The sequence below is a fragment of the Callorhinus ursinus genome, unplaced genomic scaffold (genome assembly GCF_003265705.2).
Source record: "Callorhinus ursinus isolate GAN/ISIS: 27379988/994484 unplaced genomic scaffold, GSC_fseal_2.0 scaffold12, whole genome shotgun sequence".
Lineage (NCBI taxonomy): Eukaryota > Metazoa > Chordata > Mammalia > Carnivora > Otariidae > Callorhinus > Callorhinus ursinus.
Window position 1 is genome coordinate 62,137,193 of NW_027397074.1, and position 27,009 is coordinate 62,164,201.

Genomic DNA, 27,009 nt, shown 5'->3' on the forward strand with positions numbered 1-27,009 from the left:
TAGTCTATTGGGAGAGAATAAACTGCAAAACGAAGGCCTCTCTAAACATGCATTATTGAAAGGATCTAACTTTGATTCAGAATGGAGAAAAAATGGATTGCCTATTTCCCATACACCATGTAGTTGAACACAGCAAACACTACTTTGGAGCAATTTCAAAAAGAAACAATAGAATGACTAGTTTTGGTCTTCTGAATTTTTTCAGAATTGCGACATCTGGTGAGCCCCTCTGTGTGTCTGGATCAGAGCACACAGTTAAAGCTGAGCACTTCGAGTCACCTTTTAAAAACAGTGAAGCCACATATGTGGAAACCATGGGACTGGCGACGCGAACAGCTGTAAGCTAATCATTTTGAATTGTTATATCCATCATGCATTCTTGGAAACAGCTAACAAGAGAAAACCCCTGAAGATATCCAGGGAGTATTACATGTTTGAATTATTAGGTTCTATTACATAAAATTTCAGTTATCTCTTCTTAATAAAGAATGCCATCATTGATTTTTTTCTAGACTAATTCAAACCTCTCTTGCCAGAGAATAAACATTTGGATAAATAGGACTCTTATCTAGGAAGTTACATTAATGGAAATAGAATTTGAAACCTTGACAGTGTGAAACTATAAAATTTTAACTTCCATTTTATACTCAAATGACATTGCCCTAGTCTATGAGTATGGCTGAATAAATTTTTTTTCTAGTTAATATTTTTTTATGGCTCTTAGGATCTAAGAAAGCAACTGTAGGGTACCAAATTATTTAAGTTACTTCCAGGGAAATGATTTTGTAATGTAGATAAATTATAGTGAAAAATTAAAAGATTTTCATTATTTTATCCAAGAGACAAAATAGTTTAACTTTATAATTATTTGGTAGATTTCTACAGTTAATAGTATTTATTGAAGAATCATATGCATCTCCTGCTTACCTAGACTTCAGAAGTTGAAATAGCACAATCTTTTCATTGATCAAACTTAGATATTTGAAACAGAAATGTGCAGAAAGCAAATAATTAAACATTTTGGGATCTTTTATGATTAAAGTATACTTGTTTCATCACAAAATATTAATGTTAATTTTCGTTTGTAAACTGAAGTGTTATCTTCATACTTTAGCCCTTAAATTAACCCATAATTATCTGTGATGACAGTTATTGGGTAGAATCGGACTAGTAAGGAACGTATTTTGGCATATTTTTGGTGACCTGTCCACTATTGAAAAGTATAATATCTTTTCTTGTCAAGAAGATACAGCAAAGGCAGGCCAGAGCAGGATGGAGAAAATGTCTTCACTATTCCCTAAACTGTAATTTGAATCACTTTTGTTGTAATGATACATACATGACCAATTTACATTTTTTAACCTTTAAACCTTATTTTAGGCACTATTTCCCTATCTTTCTTTCTCTTAAAAATGTTTTAATTAAATCTACCAGAAGTGGAGAACTCTTATCAATTTGATCCCCTCTCTCTGTACCTGTATATCCCTTGGCAGCGATGCTAATAAGCAGTGAAATTGTTTAAGGAAACCCACACATTGAAAGCTGGGGTCCAACAAGGGATGAATGAGTGCACAAAGCTTCGAGGTAATGTACAAATGATGTACCCTAGGTTATGGAGCATTAACTATGCTGGCTTATTTTTTTAGGAATCAAACAACAGTCCTTGCTCGACAAACAATCTTCAGAGCTGAAGAACTATCTGTGATTCTTAAAGCGTATGTGTTGGTGACATCCTTAACACCTTTGCGTGCATTCATTCATTCAACTGGCACAGTTTGGAATCCACCAAAGAAAAAACGCTTCACTGTCAAGGTAAAATTTCCACTGACGCTGTTGTTTCCCTCAGAGTATGTTAAAGTAGGTAAAGTGAGTTGAGCTGCCTTTCTCTGACCTTTATGATTATCAAATCCCATTGAACAAAGATTGCCTCATTTTATTGCTGCAAGTAGAGATTTTCATTTAATAGGTGCAGGTTCAAAAAGGAACTGGAAACAGCTTAATTCACTAGGGATCACAAAAGCTGCATCTTGTTTTCTCAATTCATCATTTTAGTTCAATTCTTTGACCCATTATAAAGCTAATCCTCAGATGTGTTTTGTTTTCTTGACTTTCCACTTATTCAAGAAAAATATAGTCATTGCGACAAATGAAAGTAAAATTTTTCCCTTATGTTTTTTCTTCATTCTTAGGAAGCAAAATGACTATTTTATTACAATAATCAATATGGAATATTTGCTGAGTGAAAAACAAAGCTCTCAAGTGTGCCTAAGCTAGAAAGCCCTGACATAAAGCATGATGAGAAAGTTTTCTGGAAAAACTTAGTAAAAAGCACAAAAAATTTAGTTATAAAAGGTAATTCAATTACCTCAGTTGAAAATAAGGTCTAGTAACAACACAATGGGTAAATTTTAAGAAGTTTCCAATTCTATTTTATTTTTTAAAAAGATTTTATTTATTTATTTGAGAGAGAGAGAGAGCACAGTGGGGAAGAGGGAGAGGGAGAACAGGGAGCCTGACATGGGGCTCGATCCCAGGACCCTGAGATCATGACCTGAGCTGAAGACAGATGCTTAAATGACTGAGCCACCCAGGCGCCCCAAGAAGTTTCCAATTTTAGAGAAATAATTGTTCAGAGGACAGGTAAGAGGAAAGAGGAAGAAACTAAAAGAACACACAAGTATCTTAGCCTGTATGTTCTTTCAGTTTCTTCCCATTTTCTCATATCTATCCTCTGAACAATTATTTCTCTAAAATCAAAAATCTCTTCAAAGAACAAATACTACATGATCCCACTTATATGAGAATCTAAAAGTGTCAAACTCACAGAAGCAGAGGATAGAATGGTAGTTACCAGGGGCTGGGGGAAAGGGGAAATGAGAACAGATTGGTCAACTGGTACAAAGTTTCATCTATGCAAGATAAGTATGTCCTAGAGTTTTATGGACAGCATAGTGCCTAGAGTTAATGATACTAAGATTTTCTAAGAGAATAGAACTTACGTTAAGTGTCCGTATCACTAAATAATACATACATACATACATACATACATACATACATACATACATATATACATGGAGGGTAAAATTTAGAAGGAATAGATGCGATTATGGCTTGATTGTGGCAATGGTTTCATAGGTGTATTTATCTCCAAATTCATCAAATTGTATGTGGTAAATATGTACAACTTTTTGTATTTCCATCATAATAAAGTGGTTTAAAAAAAAAGAATGTACAAGTGCCTTTCATAATTTCAAGAGATTCAGAAGTGACTGAACCTGATGTTTTTCAGAATTTATCTTGTATAAACTACCTTGTAAATTCTGGAAAATCTTCCAGTGGTGAAAAATCTTTAAATGGCCCATTAAATATTATCAATTAAAAAAAAGATCAGAGTGATAAAAGATACAGGTGTTATATTCCTTAATATAATATATGGCTGACATTTTAAGGAAATACTATTGATGACTTAAGTCTTAAGCGCACTTTATTTTAAGGACAATCATCTTAACTATATCAATGTAGGTGGTTTTTAGTTAATTATGAAAAAGTAGAATCAAATTTGGTTTGTCTTTCATGTTATCTCCCACTAGTCTTTAAGTGGTTGTTTATATTTCCCTAAGTACCTTCATCATTTTCAGATTTCCCTTTCTATTAGGTTGAATTATATGAAACCGCTGATATTTGGCCATTTTTGACCTACAAAAATATTGCAATTTCATATGATGCAACCTAATATTTGGAACTCAGGTACAGAGAGAGAAAATGAATCATATTCCTCAATTCATGTCACCTTCAGGCACTCAACAAATGTTTACTCAACACAGTCCAAAATCCCCATTCTTGTAGAATTGCAATAGCAGTCTGTGCAAGACTCCCACATTTATTTATGCAATCCATTTTATCCCCATACCCCATTCAATTCCCTTGCTCCTCAGAAGACCATCATTATAATGATTTAATGCATATCTTTTCATTTAGATGATGGTAAAATATGCAGTTTTGTTTTGTCTACATGTGCTTTTAATTTATGTAAATTGTATTGTATTAGAGATTTTTTTCTTTTACTGTTTTTATGTGAAGCACTAAGTATTTTCAAGAAGGAAACATTCACGTTGTTCCGTGTGCACCTTCTGTGTTACTTTTCACAGATGTACAGTATTCCCTGTGTATATTCCATTACAGTTTACCTCCCCACTCCTCCAGTGATAGCTTGATTGTTCCAACTCTTGGCTAAACCAAATAGTGCTTCAAATGTACAAATTCTTATATATGACCCTTTATGAACCTGCATATGATTTTTCTGGAGAATATATACTTGTCATGGGACTTGCAAGGTCATAGGATATGGGTTCATTTGATAGAATTAAATAATGCCAGCTTACCCTCCAGAAGGCCTGTATCAGTTTCTATGCCATGATCAGTCTCTTCATGTCCCCACAACCTGCCCAACACTTGACCTTTCCAGCTTGCAACAGGTGACAAGTGACATTTTACTCTTGCAGATTTGTCATCTCTCTGTTAACTTTATCCATAGTGTCTTTGTTGGTCAGGAATCTTCAATTGATTATTCAAATTAATATTTCCTTATAATTCCTGCTTTGGAGATTTGGTTCCAGAAATCATTTCTTATCTTTAAGTCATAGGGGTGGGCTTCTCCATTTTCTTCTACTACCTTTATAATTTTTTTCTGGACATATAAACATCTTATTCAACTAGAGTTCACTTTTGATCCAGAATTTTTTTCTATATAATCAATTCTCACGGGCTAAAAACTCATCATTTCCCATGAATCTAATATCGCCTTTATTGTATAAATTCCCATTAGTATATGAGGCTGCTTCTGAGCTCTCTGTTCTGTTTCAATTGGCCCACTTGTTTTTATTATTCTAGCAGTATATGTATATCTTGATACCTGGCAGGGAGGTTCTTCCTTTCTACTTTTTCTTTTCAAAATTAAATTAGCTATTTTGGAGACATTTATTTCCTCATAAATATTTTAGAATATCAAGTATTTTTTTAAAATCCTACAGGAATTTCGATATATAATTACACTGGAATTTATAGTTTAATTTTTGAAGAATTGAATGTTCATAATATTAAGTCTTTCTATTTATTCAGATCATTTTTTTCCTTTGTAGAGTTTAAAATTTTTTCTCCAAGAAGTCTTGTATGTTCTCACTTATGTTTATTTCTAGAGTCCTTAGAATATTTGTTGATATTCTTTTTGAAATTATATTGTTTAGTCAGTTATTACTAGAATAGAGAAATACTATTTTTGAAGTTGAACTTGTATTTGGTACACTTGTTCCAATAATTTTACCATTAATAATACCATTGGGTTTGGGTTTTCAAGGCAGATGATTATTTTATCTTCAGATAAGGTCATGTTAATCTCCTTCTTCTTAATTCTTATATATCTTCTTCCTTCCTTCCTCCCTCCCTCCCTCCCTCCCTCCCTACCTCTCTCTCTCTCTCTCTCTCTCTCTTTCTTTCTTTCTTTCACTAATTTTGGTCAGAACCTCCAACACTATCTTTAAAGGTAGAAATGAAAGTTAAATATTCTCAAATTGTTCTTCATCTTAAAAGGAATGCAACTCAAATTTCTCTATTAAGTAAAATGCTTGCTGTGGGTTTTTGGTTTTTAATCTTTACAATTCCTGCCAAAATAGTGAGACTAATGACTAGCCACACTGTATCCATCATTGTTTTACAACTATTGCAATATATGGTAATTTTGTTTCCTCTGCACCCTCTCCACTCCCCTTTCCAGACAATAGTTTATTTTGAAACAAATCCCAGACATCATATGATTTCATTTGTAAACCTTTTAGAGTGTAACTCTGAGAGAGATGGATTTATAAACTTTACTAAGTTAAATAAGTTCCCTTTTATTTTTAGTTAGCTACAAGTCTTTACCATAAAAAGATTTTGAACTTTACAAATGCTTTTTTTTGCATTAATAAAATTATGTGATTTTTTTTCCTCAAGTTTATTTTTGTGGTATATGACATTGCTAGATTTTCTTTTCATAGAACTTCCTTGCATCACTGAGATAAAAACTATGTGATTATTTGGGGATATTTTTCAATACTCTGTTGGATTTGTTTAGTTATGATTTTTAGGTCTATGTTCATAAAGGATATGGACCTATAATTGTATTTTCTTATGCTTCTCTTATCTGGTTTTTAGAGTTGAGATTACTGGATGAAATAGAACTGGATAACTTTCACTTGTTTGTGTAAGCTAGGAATTACTTCTCCTAGCTGTTTATAACATCCTCCTGGACTTGTTTCTCTTCTTATTATTTCCAATTTGGGCCTGAAGTCTTTTACCTTTTAATTCTGGGACATCTGTTTTCATTACTTTTGAGACATTTTTGCTAACTGTTTTTCCTTTCTTTCTTCTGTTGTCCAGATTTTGACTCCTTCGTTTCATGTGCTGATACCCCTTAAGAAGTATGCACATTTTTACTTACATTTATTAAATTCTTATTTTGTTTCCTCTTGGTTCTTTTTAATGATTTCTCTTTTCACAGTTCATTTTGCTACTGTCTTCCATTATTTCCTTGAGTATATATTTTTTAAAGATTTTATTTGTTTATTTGAGAGAGAGAGAGAGAGAGAGAGAGAGAGAGAGCATGGGGTGCAGAGGGAGAGGGAGAAGCAGGGAGCCTGATGTGGGGCTCAATCCCAGGACTTTGGGATTGTGACCTGAGCTGAAGACAGATGCTTAACTGACTGAGCCACCCAGGTGCCCCTTCCTTGAGTATATTCATCATGCTTTTTAAAAGTTCCTAGTGCAGGAGCGCCTGGGTGGCTCAGTCGGTTAAGTGTCTGCCTTCCGCTCAGGTCATGATCCTAGGGTCCTGGGATTGAGTCCCGCATCAGAGCCTCCTTCTCCCTCTGCTTGTGCTTTCTCTCTCTCTCTCTAATAAATAAATAAATAAATAAATAATCTTTAAAAAAATTCCTAGTGCATTAGTTTTAGAGGTCAGTGTGCTATCCTTTGTACCGTGGTCCATTAGTTTAAGTAGCATCATATAAGTCTTTTACTTTGTTGCCTTACTTTTACTTGGTTTGCCTCCTACTGGAGGTAGCTGTACTTTTCATGTGTCCCCCGTTTTGTTCTTTGAGCTTAAGTTCTCCTGCCCATAATATTTATTCCAGCTGGTATGCTATTTGCGGAAGGCCAGTCCTGCAGGTGCATCCAAGGAGGTGGTAGAGAATGAGTTCCGGGCATCAGAAAACCATTTTCAATCATTTCCCTCTGCTGCCCCTCTAGCAGGTGGTTTCTCTGGTCAGAATTTCACTCCCTAAACTCCTAGGAAGTAAAGCCTTGGGAGGAGGCACTTCTCTCCATTATAATCCATCAAACTTGAAGTTTGAGAGGGAATAGGGGGAAGGAGTGAATGTCAGATGTGATATAATCTCACACCTCTCCTCATCAAGCCTTCATCTGAGCAGGACATTATTCCTCCCCACCCCAGATTAAGCAAGCTGATTCCTGGGGTGGACTTTATTACGTCCTGAACAGGAATGGAGGAAGCAGTGATTGCCGTGGGGGTCACAGGGAAGAGGCAGGAGAGAAACAAGAACACTTTCCTGCATTTTGTCCCTCTCAGAGGAGCCTCTGGACCCACCCTCCCCACACTCCAGGGGTCCTGCCCCTTGCCACCACTGGCCAGACCAGTTCAAAACAGCTTTCACAATTCCCTTCACACCAGTTTTTATTATCTGTTCTTTTGAAGCTTTATCCCCCCCTTTTTGTCTTGTTTTGTTTTGTTTTTAAGCATCACTTCCCCTAAGCCCAGTAGAAATGACCGGTAAAAATGATACACTTTTTTGTGATAGTTTTTATCCGCACATTCGCTTTCTGCAGTTTGAGTCCATCCCACCCCCCGTCCCGCCCCCAAAGACTTCCGGAAACGGATGATCCTCCTTCTGATGAATCGGCAGAGGGTCAACGGTAACCTAATGCTACATCACAGTGCCTATGTCATTCGCTTCACTTCCTCCCTCACATGAGTATTTTATCTCACATCATCACAAGAAGAAGGGTGAGTACAGCACAATGAGATATTTTGAGAGGGACAGAGACCACATTCACATAACTTTTATTATAACCCACTGTTACAATTGTTCTGTTTTATTGTTACTGTTGTTCATCTCTTACTGTGTCTAATTTATAAAATAAACTTTATCTTAGGTGCATATGTATAAGAAAAAACATAGTACGTCTAAGGTCGGGTACTCTCTGTGGTTTCAGGTGTCCCCTGGTGGTCTTGGTCATATCTCCCCCGTGGATAAGAGGAGACTGCTGTATTTCCTGAAAACCAAGCATGAGACAAGAAGGCTCTTTGTGATTTGGTTTTCTTTAGGTTTTCATGCTTTATTCACTATTTTGTTTCTTATTCATATCCTTGTCGCGTCTGCAGGACAGGGGCAAACTGTAGGTGTAACACAGGAAAGTGTGCAGTTCTTTTCATTTTTATCCTCTCCTTGGGATTTGTCTTTTCAAGATCTTGCCTGATTATTCTGGACAATACCGTTATCTGCTCTCAAAGGGAGGTAGTGCAGCTTCCTGGGTTAATGTGCCAGAGAGCGATTATTTCTTACGAGGTCAAAGTTATATTTGATGCTACAGAGAGATTTCTGAAAACAAGGGAGTATCTATTTGCCCTTCAAGTGAAGTACTTATTGCTTCAGCTGAAACAAATGGATGATACTTATCTGTTAAATCACTTGACCATCTTCCAAAATACTGCTTCCTTCTGATATTTTTAGACGTGAAAAATACATGGAAATTGTTCTCAGTGCTAATGTGGAGGACAGGGCCAAGATCCACTTTAAAGATTAACAATGTGACATCAAAGTTTTATTAAACACTGTTTTTAAATTCCACAAAACGTGTGTGTGTGTGTGTGCATGTAAGGAGTTCTCAATTCAAAGGCTGAATGACTTAGTTAAATCAGTAGTGATGGATGCACTGTGCAGTGAGGCAAATCCACGAAACTGGTTACAGTGGCCATTTATAGAATATTCTGGCAGCTAAAGGAGGTATGAAAGTAATAACAAATATAACTATGAGCTCATTTATTTACAATTAGGTTTGCTGCTGAGATACTTTCTTTACTAAAGCTTTGGAGAGAGTTGAAAAATATCAAGAAATGCAAATTTGAGAAATAATGGCAAGTAGATGCTTTGTAAACTAAATTTTTCTAAACTCTCCTTCTATACAATAAAAATAATTTCGAATTTAGGTGTTAGGTGTTTCCAAAGGATGTTCAAATTTAAAAGTGGGGGGAAGATGGAAGAAGGGAAAGAAAATTAATAGCACATGTAACACATGCTTACTATATCCTTTGATTCAATTTTAAACAACCATTTTTGCAGCTAAGGCAATGTCATTTTCTTGGTGAGTATAATAAATCCAATTTTAAGTGATATTTTATTCAAAAACTTCTTCCCTTAAAAAGCTTTCAATTCAATTATAAAACACTCCAGTTTTATCTATGAATTCAAGAGTGGAACTCTTGTACAACCACCATAACTATAACTTTCGGTCAAATGCATCCATGGCTGTCTTTATACATAGGTCATATAGATTAACTGCAATAGATGTCATAAATTTAAATTTGGCTCTTACAGTAAAAAGTCACAATTTATCCCTTCATCCATTCTAGTTATCCAGCAGAGAGGAAACTCTCATATCTGTAACTTCTTTATGACGTCTGGAGATTCTTTATACCTGTGATCATAGCAGACTGCTTTGATGAAAATTTATTGCTAGAGTGATTTGTGACTTCCAGCAGGAAGACTTGTCAAAAGTCTTATTTTGTCTAGTTGAGACATAACTTAAATGAATTCATTGTTTGACCGGCCACCATCCCACATTTAAAGACGTTCATTTGTTGATATTTGGTATTCAAAAGTTATATGAAGATGATTCCTCGAATGTAATCAGTTCATGATAAATGTGTCTTGGATTGAATTCCATCAAGGATCATTTAGGACATTTTTTTGAAGAAGTAAAACTGTCTTTATTTGGAGATGACATGCTCTTTTTAATTGAAGTATAATTGGCATACAGTATCTTGTTAGTTTCAGGCATATAGCCTAGTGATTTGAGACTTTAATACCTTATGAAATGACCCCCGTGCTAAGTCTAGTTACTAGCATCATTTAAAAATGTTTAACTGTGTGAAGAAATGGCCCAAATCTATGTAATCCCTAACCATTCTAACTTAGCTCATATATTTAGTAATGGTCCTCCAGTGGCCTTCTGGCAAATGCAGTAGACAGATGTCATCGTTTGAATCTCTGGACAGCCGCTCTGATAGAAAAGGGAAAACATGGGGCACTGAAGCTTTTTCTTAAGTCAGTATCTGTAAGAATCATCTCTCATGGAAACCCAAGTTAAAGCAAGCTCCTGCCCAGGCTGAGGCTCTAAATCACCAGCTCTCTACCACCACAGCAGTGGCCTTCTGGGGGTCATCCTTCCATCTCCAGTGCCTGCGGTTCCCTCTCACTTACGGGAGATCAGCAGATGTTCATGGAGGAGAGCATGAACATTGGCAAAGCAAGGGATGTTGTGATTTACAAAGACCCTTTTTAAAGAATGCATATATCTCTTACTCGGATTTGGAGACATACCACAGTTGCAGGGATGAAGTTAGCCTCATTTGTCATCTGTATTTATGCAGGGTCTTTCATAATGTTGGGTGAGATTGCTCATATATTCCCAGGGTAAAAATGAATAATGCTTCTGGATGCAGGTTAAAGTCACAGTATGGTTTGTCAACCTTAGGAAGTGCTCTTCTTCTGATCTCCATTTTACATCTAAAACTGCAGGCTATGGACCTGACCTTGTAAAAGACTTTTTCACTGAGCATCTGGCCCTTCTGCAGGCCCCGGAGATTTATGTCAGCTCGTGGAAGGAATGTGAATAAAAGTCTGCTCTCGGGAGTTTGTAAAACGAGTTGATGTATTACTTAATCTATTCTTACTTGGATTAAATTTTTAAAAATTGCTTCAGGGTGTTCATTTTAAAGTTTGATATTATATAAATAAAAATTATAGGTAACAAGCATAAAATTAAATAAACAAGTGGCCAAAGCTGACACAATAAAAACTAAGTAATAATTGAAAACTGAAATGTATTTCATCAGCCCACACTGGTGTGAAATGTTATTTCAGAAATATATTTGCTCTAGAAAAAGAATGATTGTTTTGCAACTGCACGTGATTTTTAAATAATTTTACAATAATTTTATTATTCTGTATTGATACTGCTGATTGCAACTTTGTCTCTGATTTCCAAAATTTTCATTAACTCATTCATTTCATTTGTTCATTCCCAGCTTTGTTCCATGAAAGATTTGTCAGGTAATTATATACATTCATTAATTCTTAATACTGCACCTGGATTATTATCCTAAATAGGGAGAGAATTATTCATTAATCATAGTCATGTTTATTTGATCAAAAATGATCATTTAAACATGTGACCATAAGCTTCAGAACAGCAAGAAATATGTCTGTCTCCCTACAGCCTCAGAAAATGCCGGGCACATGGCAGGCACTCAAACAATTTTATCAATGATAGGTTGTCTATCATTATCATTTCTGTTAAAGGTATCTCATTAAAACATGCAAAGAAACTTTCCTGTTGACAAAATAGGTTTAAGAATAGGTTCTGCAACAAAAGATAAATATGAGGAATTTACCTATAACATCTTTGTTAATTCAGGCATGTCTTTTCTGAAATAATGTAGTGAACTGATTAATATATGCAAATAAAATTAGTTAGTATGTATGCATTATATATATATTACACATATATAAAATGTGTTACAATGACAACATAATGTAAAACTTAACCCTAATAAATAAATTTGCTAATTATTATTTCCTTTAACAGTAGAAAACGGATGGGCAAGTATTATATATCCAGAAAAATGGAGGTTAGCTAATACTCAGGGATTTCAGTGTGAAATCAGAGGAGGTAAAGGAATTCCTTCAGAATGTTTGAAAGTTGGAAAGGGAATTTCTTAGTGGCTTTTGGTTGTTAGGATGTGTATTTATTTCCCTCTCATTTGCTTCTCTCCTTCACCGGTCTTGTTCAGAGCCTGCTTCTCTCTGGCGCCATCTAGTGGATGCCTGTTCGAGGATGAGAAGGGGTCCAGATGAGGACTTGGCAAAGATCAAGTGTTACTTCTCCAAACTGGAGCCTAGGAATCCATGGCATATGGACGTCATGGAAATGCATAAATTACTTAATGCAGGCTCATCCAGCATAGGAGCATTGCTCTGATTATGATTTTTTTTTTACCTCGCTGATCATAAGTTAAAAGATAAAGATAAAATAAAGACAAAGGTAAGATACAGGGTGTTTAGAGCAAAAAATGAGCATGGAAAAACAACTAATATAAGCAATGTTTCAAATACTTTAATCATCCATAGACGCATAGATTACAGAGCAGCTGTAATCCCTTCCTTTGCTACCCTCTATCCAATATAGAATGTTAAGATGGAGCTTTGGGTAATAGACCCATGAATTAAGGCAAAACTCTCTGCTATCTTCCTGAATTTTTCCACTTCTGTTCAGGAACCTAGAGAGTTACTAAATTTAATTTTATAAATCTTGATTCCTAGATTTTGACAAGTCTCACCTGAGTTTTTCATCACTGTGTAATGATAAATATCTTCTGAGGATGGGAAAATATGTTGGGAGAAAAAAAATCAGATAAAGTCGGCAAAGAATCAAGAGAACAAAAACAAAGAAGAAAAATTTATTGGCCCAAATGTGCTTAAAATCCTTGAAAGAAAGGATTACATTTATTTTTTTATTTAAAAAGGAAACAAACCTTTAGTGCCTGACACAATACCTAGTACTTAGAAGACAGGAGAAGAGAAATGGCTCGGAAGAGACTCCACTCATCAAATTGCTGAAAAAATAATTAGTAATAAAAATAACCCCTTTATAAAGAGGTATGTGAATGCAAAGTAATAGCAATGAAGACAAAAGCAATAAATGTCTTAAAAAGTTAATGACTTTAATGCTTAAGTTTATTATAAGATATTTACCCGGTGGAGAAGACATGATATTTACAATTTTATTTTGGTTATAGAAACAAAATAATTTTCCACCAGTACATTTTGAAGCTTATTACATGTCGTCCACCATTTTAAATATTTCTATTAAAAATTTCCTTTATTCTTATAGTTGAGCTCTATCTCAAAGACTGTGACAAATTCTAAATATAAAATATCCCCAAATGTGCCAACTAGGTAAAACTGATTTGTCTGCTAAAAGGGGACAGTTTTGCTCCCTTCAGGAGAAAATCTGACTTGCATTTGTCTTATGTGATTTATGCATCGTAAGTTTAAAATGAAATACAGCCTCTTCCCTCCCATATATTAAAATGTGGCTTAAAATTTGAAAGAAACAGCAGTCTTGTGTCACGGAGGAAACTCACACAGCCATGAGATAAAGCAAAACAAGAATACTGTATTGCCCCCAAGTGATCTTTTTTTGATATTGCACTAACAGCCTGAGTGGTCCAACACTGGAAAGAAAAAAAGGCAAAAACGCTTATAGACAGCGGCACTTTGACCCTTGTGATACATTTTGATATGGAACTGAAAATGTGTCTTTCATTTTTCTGAGTGCTACTAAGGCAGATGAAGATGGATTCTTTCACAGGATTCGGCACACATACATCCTGCTGCGTTCTATATCTACTGCAAGATACAGATAGATTTCCTCGCTTTTGTCTGTGCGGTCTCTATGGAGCATCAGCCTGATTCACTCGTTCTCTGAGTTCCCTCTTTACTGATGCAGGGCATCCTCAGACCCACCCCTCTAGCCTCTTTGTGCTCTCATACCCCCGCCAAACTTATGAAAGCAGTTCTTAGAAGCTCTGTGAAGCAGGTCTTTAAAATTGGGAGCAAGGGACTGCAAACAGGAGAGGAAATCCCAGGTGTCCCTGTATGTTTCTATATCCAGATGCCGTGTGGCTTCCTCTCTAAACCAGCTTTGCCATGCCTGGTCTCTACTCTTCCAGAATCCAATAGTTCCAAGTACACAGCCTCCACTACCCATTTAAAAATGTATTGTACTGGGGCACCTGGGTGGCTCAGTCGGTCAAGCAGCCAACTCTTGATCTCGGCTCAGGTCATGATCTCAGGGTTGTGAAATCAAACCATGTTTTGGGCTCCATGCTGGGTGCGGAGCCTGCTCAAGATTCTCTCTCTCCGCCCCTCCTGCCCCTCTCTCTCTCTCAAAAAAAAAGTACTATACCAAAGTGATCTCTACCAGAAATTTTATTCCTGATTTACTTGAAAGGTATGAGAATTTTCCCATGTGCTTGATTACCCAAACCGTCTACATAAAGAGTATGTATTCAAGTCACAAAGAGTGAAATCATTACTCTAAACTCAGAAGTCACAGAAGAAAAACAGTATGCTAAGAAAATATATTACATTTTCATGCTTTCAGTGAGTTACTGTTAAAGTGAAAAGAAATGTAATTTTAAAATATGAATAGAACAATGATGACATCTTTTCAGTCTGGGTGATAAGCAAATATCTGGTTGCACTTTTACTCTAAAGGAAAGAGAAGTAAATCACTAACACTGGATCTATAGTGCTGGATCTACAAGACTAAAATGAAAATCCCAAGGTATGTTGACCTCTAGAGGCCTGGGGATGGATATTCACTAGGAATGTTCTTGTACCAACGGTCCGACCTCAGGCAAGTCTTCCAATCTCTCCAAACCACTTCCTGATCTACAAAATAGGAATAGTTTCCAATGGGTTTCCAAGTGAGGTTTTTCATTCCTTCTACAGATATTTACTAGGGACTTCCCATACACTAGACATTGTGTTAGGTTCCAGCGATATAGTAATAAACAAGACAAAGTCCCTGCCTCTGTGGAGTTTATTCTTGTATGGAATGGGAGATGAAATACAGATAAAGAACTACTTATACCCATACAAACAAATACAGGTAACTACAGATTTTTTAAAAGATGTATTTATTAGAGAGAGCTGAGCAGGGAGAGGCAGAGGGAGAAGTAGAGAATCTGAAGCAGACTCCACGCTGAGTGTGGAGCCTGATGCAGGGCTCGGTCCCATGACCCTGAGATCACGACCTGAGCCTAAACCAAGAGTTGGTCGCTTAACCAATTGCACCACCCAGGTTAATTACAGATTTTTACACTGATAATTTTACCACCCAATAATTACAGATTTTTGATATAGCTAATAATGAAATGAATAAGGGTGATGTGTAGAAAGTAACTGGGTTGCCCACTTTATGAGAGGTAGAAAGATCTCCCCGATTAGGTGACATTTGGGCAAAGTGCCATTTGAAGAGCTAGTGATGAAACATTCCCAGCAAGTGGAGAATTCCAACGTCTTAAGGAAGGACAGACCTTGCACATGCAGAGAACATCACGGGAACTGAAAGTATATTCTGTTGAACAAAAGGAGAGTGGTAGGAGAGGAGGTAGGAGAGAAAGGCAAGAGCCAAATCATGCAGGACTTATAGGCAAAGTAAGGAATTTGAATTTTTTTCTAGGGGCAAAGGGATGCCACTGAAAGGTAGTGAGCAGGGGATGCCATAATTTCACTTACCCTTTCAAGCCCACTCTGCTGCTGTGTGGAGAACATGTTGAAGTGGATTGGGAGTTCAGGCAGAGCTATTCGGGTGTCCAGGTAAGAAGGTTGGTACCTTGGACTAGTTGGTGAGATGGTGTCAACAAAAGGAGAGACATTTCTCCCTTTTGAAGGGAGAAACAAGCTTTGGTGAGGATTTGAAAAAGAGGACAGACGGCTCTAAGATGATTCTTCAGCCATTATTTGAATGGTTCTGATGGGTCAGATGGAAGGGAGTAGAATGGAGAAATGTAAAGGAGGAAGTGGAGAGGGAGCTGGGAGCCTGGTCCCACAGTTGCTAACCCCTGTGCAGGTTTGCACCCATTCGTCTGGTTCTCAGGGCGCCTCTGCTCCATACCCTGCCTGGGGGACCCTAGACAGAGAAATTCTCACCTTGGGAATTTGGTGTTTCTTGACCCATTCACTTCCTCTGCCTGCTTTTCTTCCCCCCATTCCCGTCTCTCTCTCCTGCTGTTTCCAACAGAGGTATCCTATCACTTTTGCTCGTACTTCCTACTGTGACAAGACAGGTCCCATGTGTCCAGATTCCCATTACTGTAAAAACAGCCTGGGCAGAAGTGCCTGTTTCTCAGATACCATAGGTTTAAGGGTTGTTTTCAAATAGATGGGACCTCAAATCATAAGTTGGTTCCCTTGAGGATCATAGGGTTGTCAGCTATGCTATATTCAGACAAGAAGGGGAGAAGAGAATGCTTAGGAATCTGCCCACCCTAGAAAGGGTTGGATTTATTCAGTGCTGGGGATGGAAATCAGAGTGAAGTTGGAGGGGTTTGAAATGGAGAAGCCAAACCAGAAGCAGCAGGCATGACACTGCACTCAGCACTGAAAATAAAGGAACATGAAGTTCCTTAGATCACCCTCTCTCTCATGTGGGAAGTTCACGAGGAAAAGAGATGCAGACTCCATGCCAGAAAGAGAAGAAAATAAGATATAATGTGAACAAATAAACAAACAAAAAGCAAATTGAAGTAGTTGGCTTTTGCTCCATAATAAACTACCCCCAAGCTTAGTGACTTTAAACAACAAATATTTATTTATTGTTCTCCTGATTCTCTGGGTTGGCTGGGCAGGCTCTGCTGATTTCTGTGGCTCAGCTGAGGCTGGATAGTCCAGCTTCCTTCACTTACGTGCCTGGCTGTTGGCCTGGTGTTAGCTTGGGTCACAGGGATGACTTGGTCATGTGTTTCTCATCATCCAGCCAGCTACCCACTGTTCTTTCATATGGTGATAGTGAGCAAGCCCCAAAGGCCAAGTTCTCTTGAAGCTTTTGTTTGTGTAGTGAGCTGAATGGTTGCTCCCAAAAAGATATGTCTATGTCCTGACCTATGAACCTATAAATACGACCTTATTTAGGAAAAGGGTCTTGGCAGATATAATGAAGTTAAGGATCTCAAAATGACATCATCCTGGATTATCTAAGTGGGCCCTAAATCCAATAACACATGTCCTTATAAGAGGGAGGTAAAAGGAGATTTGACACAGACAGAAGAGGAGAAAGTCATGTGAAGATGGAACAGAGATTATAGTTATATACCCTCAAGCCAAAGAAAGCCTACAGCCACCAGAAGCTGGAAGAGGCAAAGAACAGCTTGTCCTCTAGATCCTGGTAAAGGAATGCGGCCCTGCCAACACCTTGATTTTAGACTTTTGGCCTCCAGAACTGTGAGATAATAAATTTCTATTGTTTTAAAGCACCACGTTTGAAGTAACTTATTACAGTAGCCTTAGGAAATTAAAACAGTTTGCACCAGATTTGCTAATGTCCCACTGACCAAAGAACTTCACAGGGTTAAACCAAGATTCAAGAGGTGAGGAAGGAGACTCCACCTCTGGATGGGAGGAAGTGTAAGTCACAAGGCCAAGTGGGGTGGGGGCGTGCCTATAGGGGTGGGAAGAATTTGTGGTCAGTTTTTTCAAATTGCCACACCAACGTAAAGAAGGATTTTCACATTAGAGCAGGTTGTCAGCAGGTTTCACAGGATGGAATTTATTTAGAATAGAGAACAGGGAAGTTTTTAGAGACAGGAGACAGTGAAAGAAAGGAAGGGAAGAGTATTTTATCAGATGGCATCTCTACTTCTAGATGAGAGTGAAGCTTCTAATAGTTGTGTGTTCTTCATCAAGTAAGGTGAAGAAACAATATAATCTCCCCATAAAAAAATTGGTGGGGAATCAATGTGTTTAATCTGTATCCTGCTCTATATGTGAGATTTTTGTGTTTGATCATGGAGTCAAAAACAACTCAAAGGAGAAGCAGTGTTAACTACTCAATAATGGTTCATAATCAGTTCAACTCACTTGTATTCCACAATTGTTTCAAAGATACCTGTGTGCTGGGCAGTGTACAGAGGGACTCAAAAAACAAACATTGGTTCCTGCTTTCCATGAACCCTCCAGTGGGGCGGAGGGAGGGAGAAAGACCCTTATACATAACTGTAATACAGGTCAGATTGCAATAAACAGCTGAGTTGCTGGGATGGTCAAGAGTAGGAGAAAATTATTCAGCTGGAGGAAAGTGAGGCAGGTTTCACAAAATAGGTGGGATTTTAGCTGAGCTTGGGGAAATGACTAGTGTTTAGAAATGGGGAGGGGATATTTGCATTTACTTAGGAAAGACATCGTGAAGCAAGGGAACATAGGTATAGTCTCAGAAGTATGAGCTGTCTTATTTATTTGGCTAGAACATGTATGTATTTCCAGGTGGGAGAAATCCTAGGGTAGCCTGCAGTGGGAGGGACAGAGAAAAAAGAAAGGGAAAAAGGCATAGGATTTGTAGGTTAGGGGAAACCAGAAAAGGTATGTTAGAATCATATCCTGAAGAGCTTGAATCTCATGCACTATAAAATGACCCCAGTGTCATTTTATATTTCTGACTCTCTTCTCATATATGATCTCATTTGATGCTTTTAAGAATCCTGAGTGTTAGGGTAATATGTTTCCATCCATTCTATGGATGAGGAAATGAAGATTCATGATTTAGTAGAGAAGACAGAACTAATAAAGATGATTAGGATTAGGACTCAGATCTCCAGTGAATAAAATCCCTCTTAATTACCACTTAACTACTTGCAGTATTAAACAATGCTCTGTATGCCCTCCATAAAGCACACTGACTGCTGAACCCAAGAACTCAATGCCTGAGGCAAGCATTTGTATGCTTACTGCATCATGCACTGATGAACTGTAAGTGCAAAAAGAAATAGACTGACTTCTATAAAAGCAAAGTTGGATATAAAGAATCAGTCTGGGAAAATTTCTTGGAAACATTGCAGGTGAATTTGATATGGGGTAACAACTTTTATGAGGTCCGGGGAAACTGTGGAACCTAGGATTCTGCCCTGAGATTTTTTTGCTGGTGTCTTTATGTTCTTGCTTAGTTTCATTTACAGCCAGTGCATTATGGGTGAGGTGTCCATAAGGTAGATGACTAGAAATTCCAATTAGTTCACCTGCATGAGAATAAAATACCTTGGCTGTATGTTACAAAATTGACAAAGGAATGACATTTATGTTTTTTAAGTCAAAACAAAATGTTCAAAAATTTCATGCATCGCTTTTTGAATATTCATATAAAAATAGCTGTCCCTTTGTAGCAAACAGGATAAAAGGGCTTCTACTGTTAATGACATCACCTCCTTCTGTTAACATTGGGACTTCTGTCCTTTATGATTTGAACTGTGCTTCATAAAGATGACTCTGGTAGCAACGAAAGAGAAAGGTTGGGGGCAGAGAAATCAGAAATCAGTAGCTGGGACTGCAATGAGAAGATATTGGTATATTTAATGAAAGTACGAAATCATAAACTTTTAAATTGTGTATAATATTTAAATGCTCACTTAAAAGATGCCATGTAAAAGAATGAGTTTTGTTGGAACCGTGGTAAGAGAGCGGTATAAGGCACCTGACGTAAGAGAGGTGTAAGAAAACAGTAGAGGGTTGTAATACATCTATAGATTCAACAGACTTGAACACTGCAGCCCTCATAAGCTAGGGCAGATTGCTCTATCATTTCCTTTATTGTACAACCAGAACTCCTTATTTTTATAATGAATACATTTCCTTTTCTTTTGTGATTGACCATAAAACTTAATAAGATCTAAAATAGATACCCTGCATAAAATATCCAGAACATAAATGAAAAATATTTTCCCTTTTTACTTTCTTACTCATTCGAGAGTATTTAGAGATAGATGAGATGGGTATCTTTCTGGCAAATGCATCCTTGTTTGCAAATTTTTGTATGGCCCATTACAAATATTTCCTGTTGGAAATATTACCAGACTTCAATGTCATTTTCTACTCAAGACCATTAATAAAAGATGGAAGTTTTCCAAACAACTGTCAGACCTTATTTTACTGGAGGTTTAAAAAAGGCCTGTGTTTTAACTTTAATGGAAATTGTTGTGACCTGCTTGAACATTGGCATTCATATAAAGAAAATGAGTAGACATATACATACAAAGTCTAATGATAAAATTTTTACAACTTTAGCTTTTGCTCTTTACTCTTAAATCTCTCTGCTTCTTTATAGCCCACTGAGAGATTCCAGAAGGGGCAATAAAAATAACCTGCCAGTTTTCTGAGAAGGTTGACTATAATGCAATCAGGGTTCTACCATTCAAAGCAAATAATTAAATTTTATGATATTCACAGCCTTTTGTATTTCTGCACCTTGCTTCTGATCAATTCTCTGATACACATGTGGGAGAATTTAAAATTTCCAACTATGAAACTGATTAAATCACATTGAATCTTCTGAGTTTCCAAGTTTAATGTGTGCTTTAAAGCTTAGGGTTGTTAAGAAGTATAAATGAATAAAATTATTCATGTCACGGGAAGCATGAAACTTATTTAAATATTGGAGTTTTGGTCTAATTCCAGAGAATGAGTAAAAACTATCCTAATTTAGGTTCAGCTAATTAATTCAGTTTTTCTGTGGTATACCCTAAAACAAGCCAATTTTCAATGAGCTAAAACAATGAGAATATTTATGTTCTTAAATCATTTGACTTGACACAAAATTTTTTCTTGATCCAGGCAATTTGATTTAAGTTACAAAGAAATATTCTTAGTTTTTCCAAAAGGTGATTAGGCTACATAAATGCTCAAGTTATTGAACTGATATTTTAGATGTGTGGGTGTAAGGTCACATACTTGAGAATTGTGACAGTTTCAAACATATTTTCCATGAAAGTAAAAACACATATGATTCATTCGTCTGCATTTCAGGGTCCATCCACATTTCTAAATCTAATATAATCAAAGCCACAGTGACAGATTTAATGCTGGGGCCTTGCAACCAAGCAGACTGGCTTTAACACCCCTATAGATTACCTCTTGGCTATGTAACCTTAGACAAATTACTTGTATTCTCACCTCTCAGTTTCTTCATCTATAAAATGGGGATAATGAGTGTCAACCTCACAGCATTGCTATGAATATAAACAAAAAAGTGCATGAGAAATGCACAGCGTCTGGCACATGGTGTCAACGTTGCATTATTAAATGCAACATAGAATTATATCCAAATACCATATGTGCACTAAATGAAAAATTACATCAGTGCTTGGGTTTGTAATTTAGTCTTTTTTTTCCCTCCCTTTCTCAAATCCTTTTTCCTCTTTTTATTGTTTTGTTAAATATCTGATTTTTTCCCCTAAATCGTGTCCCTTTAAAACACAAAGGAGAGTTTTTCCTAAGGTTCAGAGTGCTCACTAGCACTTCCTCTCCTGCAACAGCTCCCCCCAAACCCTCCATGTGATGTGCAGGAGATGTGCTCCCATGTGCCAGACACATCCAAACCTGTGATTCTTAAGCAGGGTGTCCTGTGTCTCTGGAGACCCATAAAGTCTTTCCAGAGATTTGCAGGCACTTGGATAGTTTCAAAAGAATCTTCTTTTCTGTCTCTTTAGACACTCTTCTGCTACTCAAAAAAAAAAAAAAAAAAAAAAAAAACCTCACTCTCACCTATCCCTAATATTGTGATTATTGGTTCATGGTGAAAAAATTCTGCAAAACAAAACAAAAAACAAAAAAAAATCCTCAAAACAAAAGCAGACAAATTCAAATACAGTGTTAGTTAGAGACAGTGAAGGATGCTGATAGTGATTATGTAACAAACACTACATAACACTATGTAACACATCCTGCACAACTCAGATTGTTTTCAGTTTCTAACAAAATTAAATATTTCATGATAAATCACTATGTGTGTTTTTTCCCCCCATATGCTTTGGAGGGAGTTCAAGGAATTAGGTCATGTTGCTGTAACTTCCATCTCTCTCTCTCTCCCTCTCTGTCCCCGCCATATATATACATACATACATACATATATGTATATATATATACTCTTCCATCCATATATTCCATATATATTACATTAAAAATAATATTAATACTGATGCTGAACCCTTCTCATTCTAGCCATAAGTAATATTCTCTCAACAGATATGTGTTTTACTTGAATAAAAAGAAATTGCATCCATCTAAGAGGTGCATTTCTAATTTTACCTTTTTATTTCAGAGATTAATTAATAAGACATATTTCTATTGTTCTGACCAGTTGTGTATGAGCAATAACTGTAATTGTAACTCTTTGGGAAAGAAAAAAATATTTTTAAATTTAGAGCCATATGGTAAGTGTAATTTTAAAAACTTAAATTTATAAACACATTTTTCTTAATGAGAATTATAGGGTGATCAAAAAAATCCATTTACATATAAAATATATTACATTGGGATAAAATGCTGAGGTACTTGTATTCCTTTGGATGCATTTTGAGAGCTTTACACACACCTGGGAGAGAGACTGGTTAGGTTAGAGTCAGACAGAGAGATCCTAGGTGAGTCTATAAAAGGCAGAAAGAAAAATAGTATCAGTCAAAAAATAATAGATTTAAATTTCAAGGATATTACAAATAGGTAGATTTGATTACATACTTATTCACCTATTAATCTGGACAAAGAACATACAATTTTGGATTTCCTATATTTAAATGAGTGCCCTTAATTATACCCTTGGATAAAACTGAGTCTGAGCTCTTCTGCGGTATTTCCTTTTAAGCATTGATTATAACCTATAACGATCATCCTCTAGACTAACTTTGTGTTCCATCATTAATTTGTCCTCTCTTCTGGATCATTCCTGTCAGCATTCAAACTTGCTATATGATTATTTCCCATCCTGAACAAACGAACAAAAAGCTCAAGGATCAAAGAGTGTTTATAGATAAAGCGGTGAGTAGAAGGAAGTGGAGTAGAGATGAAGATTATTTCCACTATTTGCAGGAACTGAGAAATGGAGCAAGGGAGGGCTTATTTTTTGTTTTGTTTCTTTTGCAAATTTTTTAACCATTAAAGAAGTGCTCTTTTGGACTTTGGTGGTACAAAATTAGCTGTTTAAAAAACACGGTTGTTGGAGGGAGTGAGGCTGTAAAAACTACAAAATTACTTTAAAATTTTGTAATTGTGGTAATATATACATAACATAAAATTTACCATCTTAACCGTTTTTAAGTGTACAGTTCAGTAGCATTAAGTATATTTACATGGCTAGGCAACCAATCTCCAGACCTTTTGCAAAACTGGTTGTACCCATTAAACAGCCCTGTATTTACCCCTCCTCCCAGCCACTGGCAACTGCCATTCTATTTTCTGTTTCTATGGATTTGACTACTCTAGATACCTCATGTAAGTGGGATCATACTGTGTCTTTTGTGACTGGGTTATTTCACTTAGCATAGTATCTTCCAGGTTCTTCAAGCCATAGTATGTGTCGAAACATCCTTCCTTTTTAAGGCTGAATGATATTCCATTATATATTTTGTTTATCCACTCATCCATTGATGGATGCTTGAGTTGCTTCTACTTTTTGGCTATTGTGAATGATGCTGCTCTGAAAATGGGTGTGCAAATATCTCTTGGAGACTCTCCTTTCACTCGTTTTGACCATGTGCCCAGAAGTTGAATCACTGGATCATATGGTACTGCAATTTTTTATTTTTTGAGGAACCTTCATACTGCATAGTAGCTGCACCATTTAACATTCCCACCAACAGTGCCCAGGGTTCTGATTTCTTCACATTCTTCCCCACCCTTAACACTTTATGTTTTTTGGTAGTAGCCCTCCTAATAGATGTGAGGTAATATCTCTTTGTGGTTTTGATTTGCCATTTCCCTAATGATGAATGATATCAAGCATCTTTTCATATGTTTTTTTGGTGTAAAATGATTTTAAGTACTCATATTCTTCTTTATACTGAGAAGATGAAAATGTCTCTCTCACACAATAATATTGAGAGAAATTCTAGGAAACTTCAGTAAGGTACAATGCTATTAAACACTACTCAAAGTTCAAGATACCAAAATGGCAGTATTCTGAAGTTTCCCAGTTAGTCAAGAGCATGACTTAAAAAAAAAAAAAAAACTCTAATATTGGTTAATCTGTCATCCTTTGTCTTAACTCTTAGATTAAATTTTCTTATCTCAAAAGTCCTTTTGAACAGCTGTAAGCTTGTATTTTTCAAAGGTTTTATTACAAGTCACCAAAAAAATGCATATCCTCCCTCTCTCATGAGATGGAAACAAGAGATAAACATGTTCTAAGGAGAAAAATTATTTTATCCAGAGGCTCCAGTAAATTATCTCTCTTATCAAAGTCTCTGTGGTTTCTGTAATGTTATACTTAGCTTTACTCACTCAGTCCCTACTCTGTGTTAGATACTAGCCACCTGAAGATAGAATGGTACAGTTTCTGCCCTGAAAGATCTCACAGTCTAGTGGTAAGAAGAGACAAGAAAGTCGGCAAGTTTGACACAGAATGACACATGAGAATGCAACTGAGAGCAATTTGCCCAAGGTCTTATGGGAAGATAAAGGGAATTAATCAGGTGAAGCCCAGAATTGGCATGAGAAGGGCTGTAAGAGGTGGGATGGGGGAGAGGTGAATAGAAGGGCTCCTTAGAAGTATTTTAAGATATCAAAGATGTGATGGAAGTTTTCCTACAAATATTTTCAAGTTGATTTTCAGTTCCTGTGTCCATCCATTTTTAATTGATAATTTTGATCCATCTGTGTATATTTAAATAAAACACTTGAATGGATAGGTGTAAAAATCATAAATGCCTTACCAGGTTATTGCTTGAATCTTACACAGTATGAACAAATGGTGGTGTTTCAACTGCCTGTTTTTTTTTTAACTAGTATTCTCTCTTTTTCTTAATCTTTTATTGTTTTTTATAAGATTTTTATTTATTTGAGAGAGAGAGAGAGACAGCATGGGGGAGGGAGGGTCAGAGGGAGAAGCAGATCCCTGCTGAGCAGGGAGCCCGATGTGGGGCTGGATCCTGGGACTCCAGGATCATGACCTGAGCCAAAGGCAGTCGCTCAACCAACTGAGCCACCCAGGTGCCCCATCAACTGCCTGGTTTTACAACCATGATCTTACAAGGTCATTTCCTATATAATTTACTTTGCACTAAATTTGTATTTCATTTTGACACTAAGGAGGAAACGTATAGTTTATAAAATGGTTTCATGTCATGTCAAACTCTTTAAGATGCTCTTTTATTTATTTTTACTTTGCTGCCAAGGCACTGATTCCCTTAGGAGCTTTTGTTCTCACATTTATGTAATTGAAAAACATCCATTAAAAGTCTTGGTCTAGGGGCGCCTGGGTGGCTCAGTCATTAAGCTTCTGCCTTCGGCTCAGGTCATGATCCCAGGGTCCTGGGATCGAGTCCCACGTCGGGCTCCCCCTGCTTAGTGGAGAGTCTGTTCCTCTCTCTGCCCACCCCCTGCTTGTGTTCCCTCTCTCGCTGTCTCTCTCTCTGTCAAATAAATAAAATCTTAAAAAAAAAAAGTCTTCGTCTAGAGAGGGAGAAGTCTCCTTGATATTTGAGTTTATGGCTTCATTGTTTCAAACTAGCAATGAAGGGGAAAGTGCTCCTTTGGAGATTTGTTCTTGAGTTAAGAAAGCCCCTGGGTAAGATGTGTTTTTCAGGTTCTGATGGCTGTGAGTGGTATTAATATCAAATAATTTCAGATTTGACATTGTCTAATGAGACCATTGAGTTCAATTCTCTTTCTACATCTGAACACACCAAGATGCACAGAACTCAAGTAAAGTGACCAAGGAAATACAGTTAAGTGTAACAAATTACAACAGGATCAGACACACAAAGAAGTCTTCCACTTAGCCTAAGTGGATTAGTTGTAAGAATTGATATAGGAAGTATTGTGCCCTCTCTGGGTCACTCATTGAAAGATGATTTTTTAAAAAAATAACTCTTAAGCACTTGCATGATTCTATTTTCATTTCTGGCATATGTAGCCTGCTTGTCACTATACTAAATAGATGAAATAGGTCACTCATCTAGAATTTCCTTTGAACTGAAGGGCTTCCATAAATAAATTTATTCAATGAGATAGAAGGGAATGCATACAGAGACAAAACCTGGGGACAAAACTAACACAAAAATAAAACAAGTTGCTCAATTTTGAGTCATGCTTTTGGAGTGCTACTTCTGTCTCCTCTCCTCCTACCTCTGTTCATAAAGGCAGTTCTGGTCCCTGCTTTCATGGTGGGTGGTTGATGTTAGTCTTTCTCATAGCTGACTGAGGTCTTAGGGAAACGGGAGGATAGACAGTTGTTTGGATCCTTCAGTTCTGCTCTTTCGCTTCTCTTGGGAGACTGACCACTGGAGGGGGCCCTTCAACTGCCATACCTCTTTATTTCTCTTGAAAGGTTTGTCAGATATTTGTAAAACGTTCTTTTTTGGTTGGTTTCACAAGTGTTTGAATTCCCAGAAGCAGTTTTGATTTTCCACAAATGCACTGCATTATGAGAATCTGGGTTCAACAACCACGTCCGTTCATTGAAATTTCCTTAAATGGCTGTGGACTTTCTTGTTTTAATTAATAAAATGAGCGAACATGTGCTGAATATTGACAGGTGCGGGGTGGTGGTGTACCTCACATACATTCTCTCATTTAATCCTAGCCATACCTCTGCATGATAGATATTGTTGTTAATCCCAGAAGTTCTCACAATTTAATAGTGACGGGCATAGTGCCAAAGTTAAACCAAGGATTTGTTGCGTCTAATGTCTATAGTGTTACCACTGTGCTGTATACATGTCCCCCAACACTCAGCACGGTACTTTCCACCTAGTAAGGTTTTCACTAAAACAGTCGAATTGAATGGAACTGAATCCATGTACTAGCAGCCCATATTCAATGCTCACTGTCACAGTCAGAAATTTAGAAATAATCGGTTTCGCAGTGGGAGAATCAATATTTCCCTGAGACATTAACTTGCTAATTATTTCTT

At 36.7% G+C, this 27,009-nt stretch overlaps 1 protein-coding gene across 5 annotated transcripts in view; it reads left to right on the forward strand.

The window, feature by feature from the left end:
- Positions 1 to 27,009, forward strand: part of CPED1 (cadherin like and PC-esterase domain containing 1) — a 268,162-nt gene that overhangs the window by 97,705 nt on the left and 143,448 nt on the right. For all 5 annotated transcript variants that reach the window (XR_012380298.1, XR_012380299.1, XM_025865766.2 and 2 more), the window contains 2 exons: positions 206 to 338; positions 1,647 to 1,812. Coding sequence is in view for 3 of the 5 variants with exons in the window: in XM_025865766.2 (XP_025721551.1) it covers positions 206 to 338; positions 1,647 to 1,812 (299 nt within the window). In the remaining 2 variants the exon portion in view is untranslated. The remainder of the gene's footprint in view (positions 1 to 205; positions 339 to 1,646; positions 1,813 to 27,009) is intronic.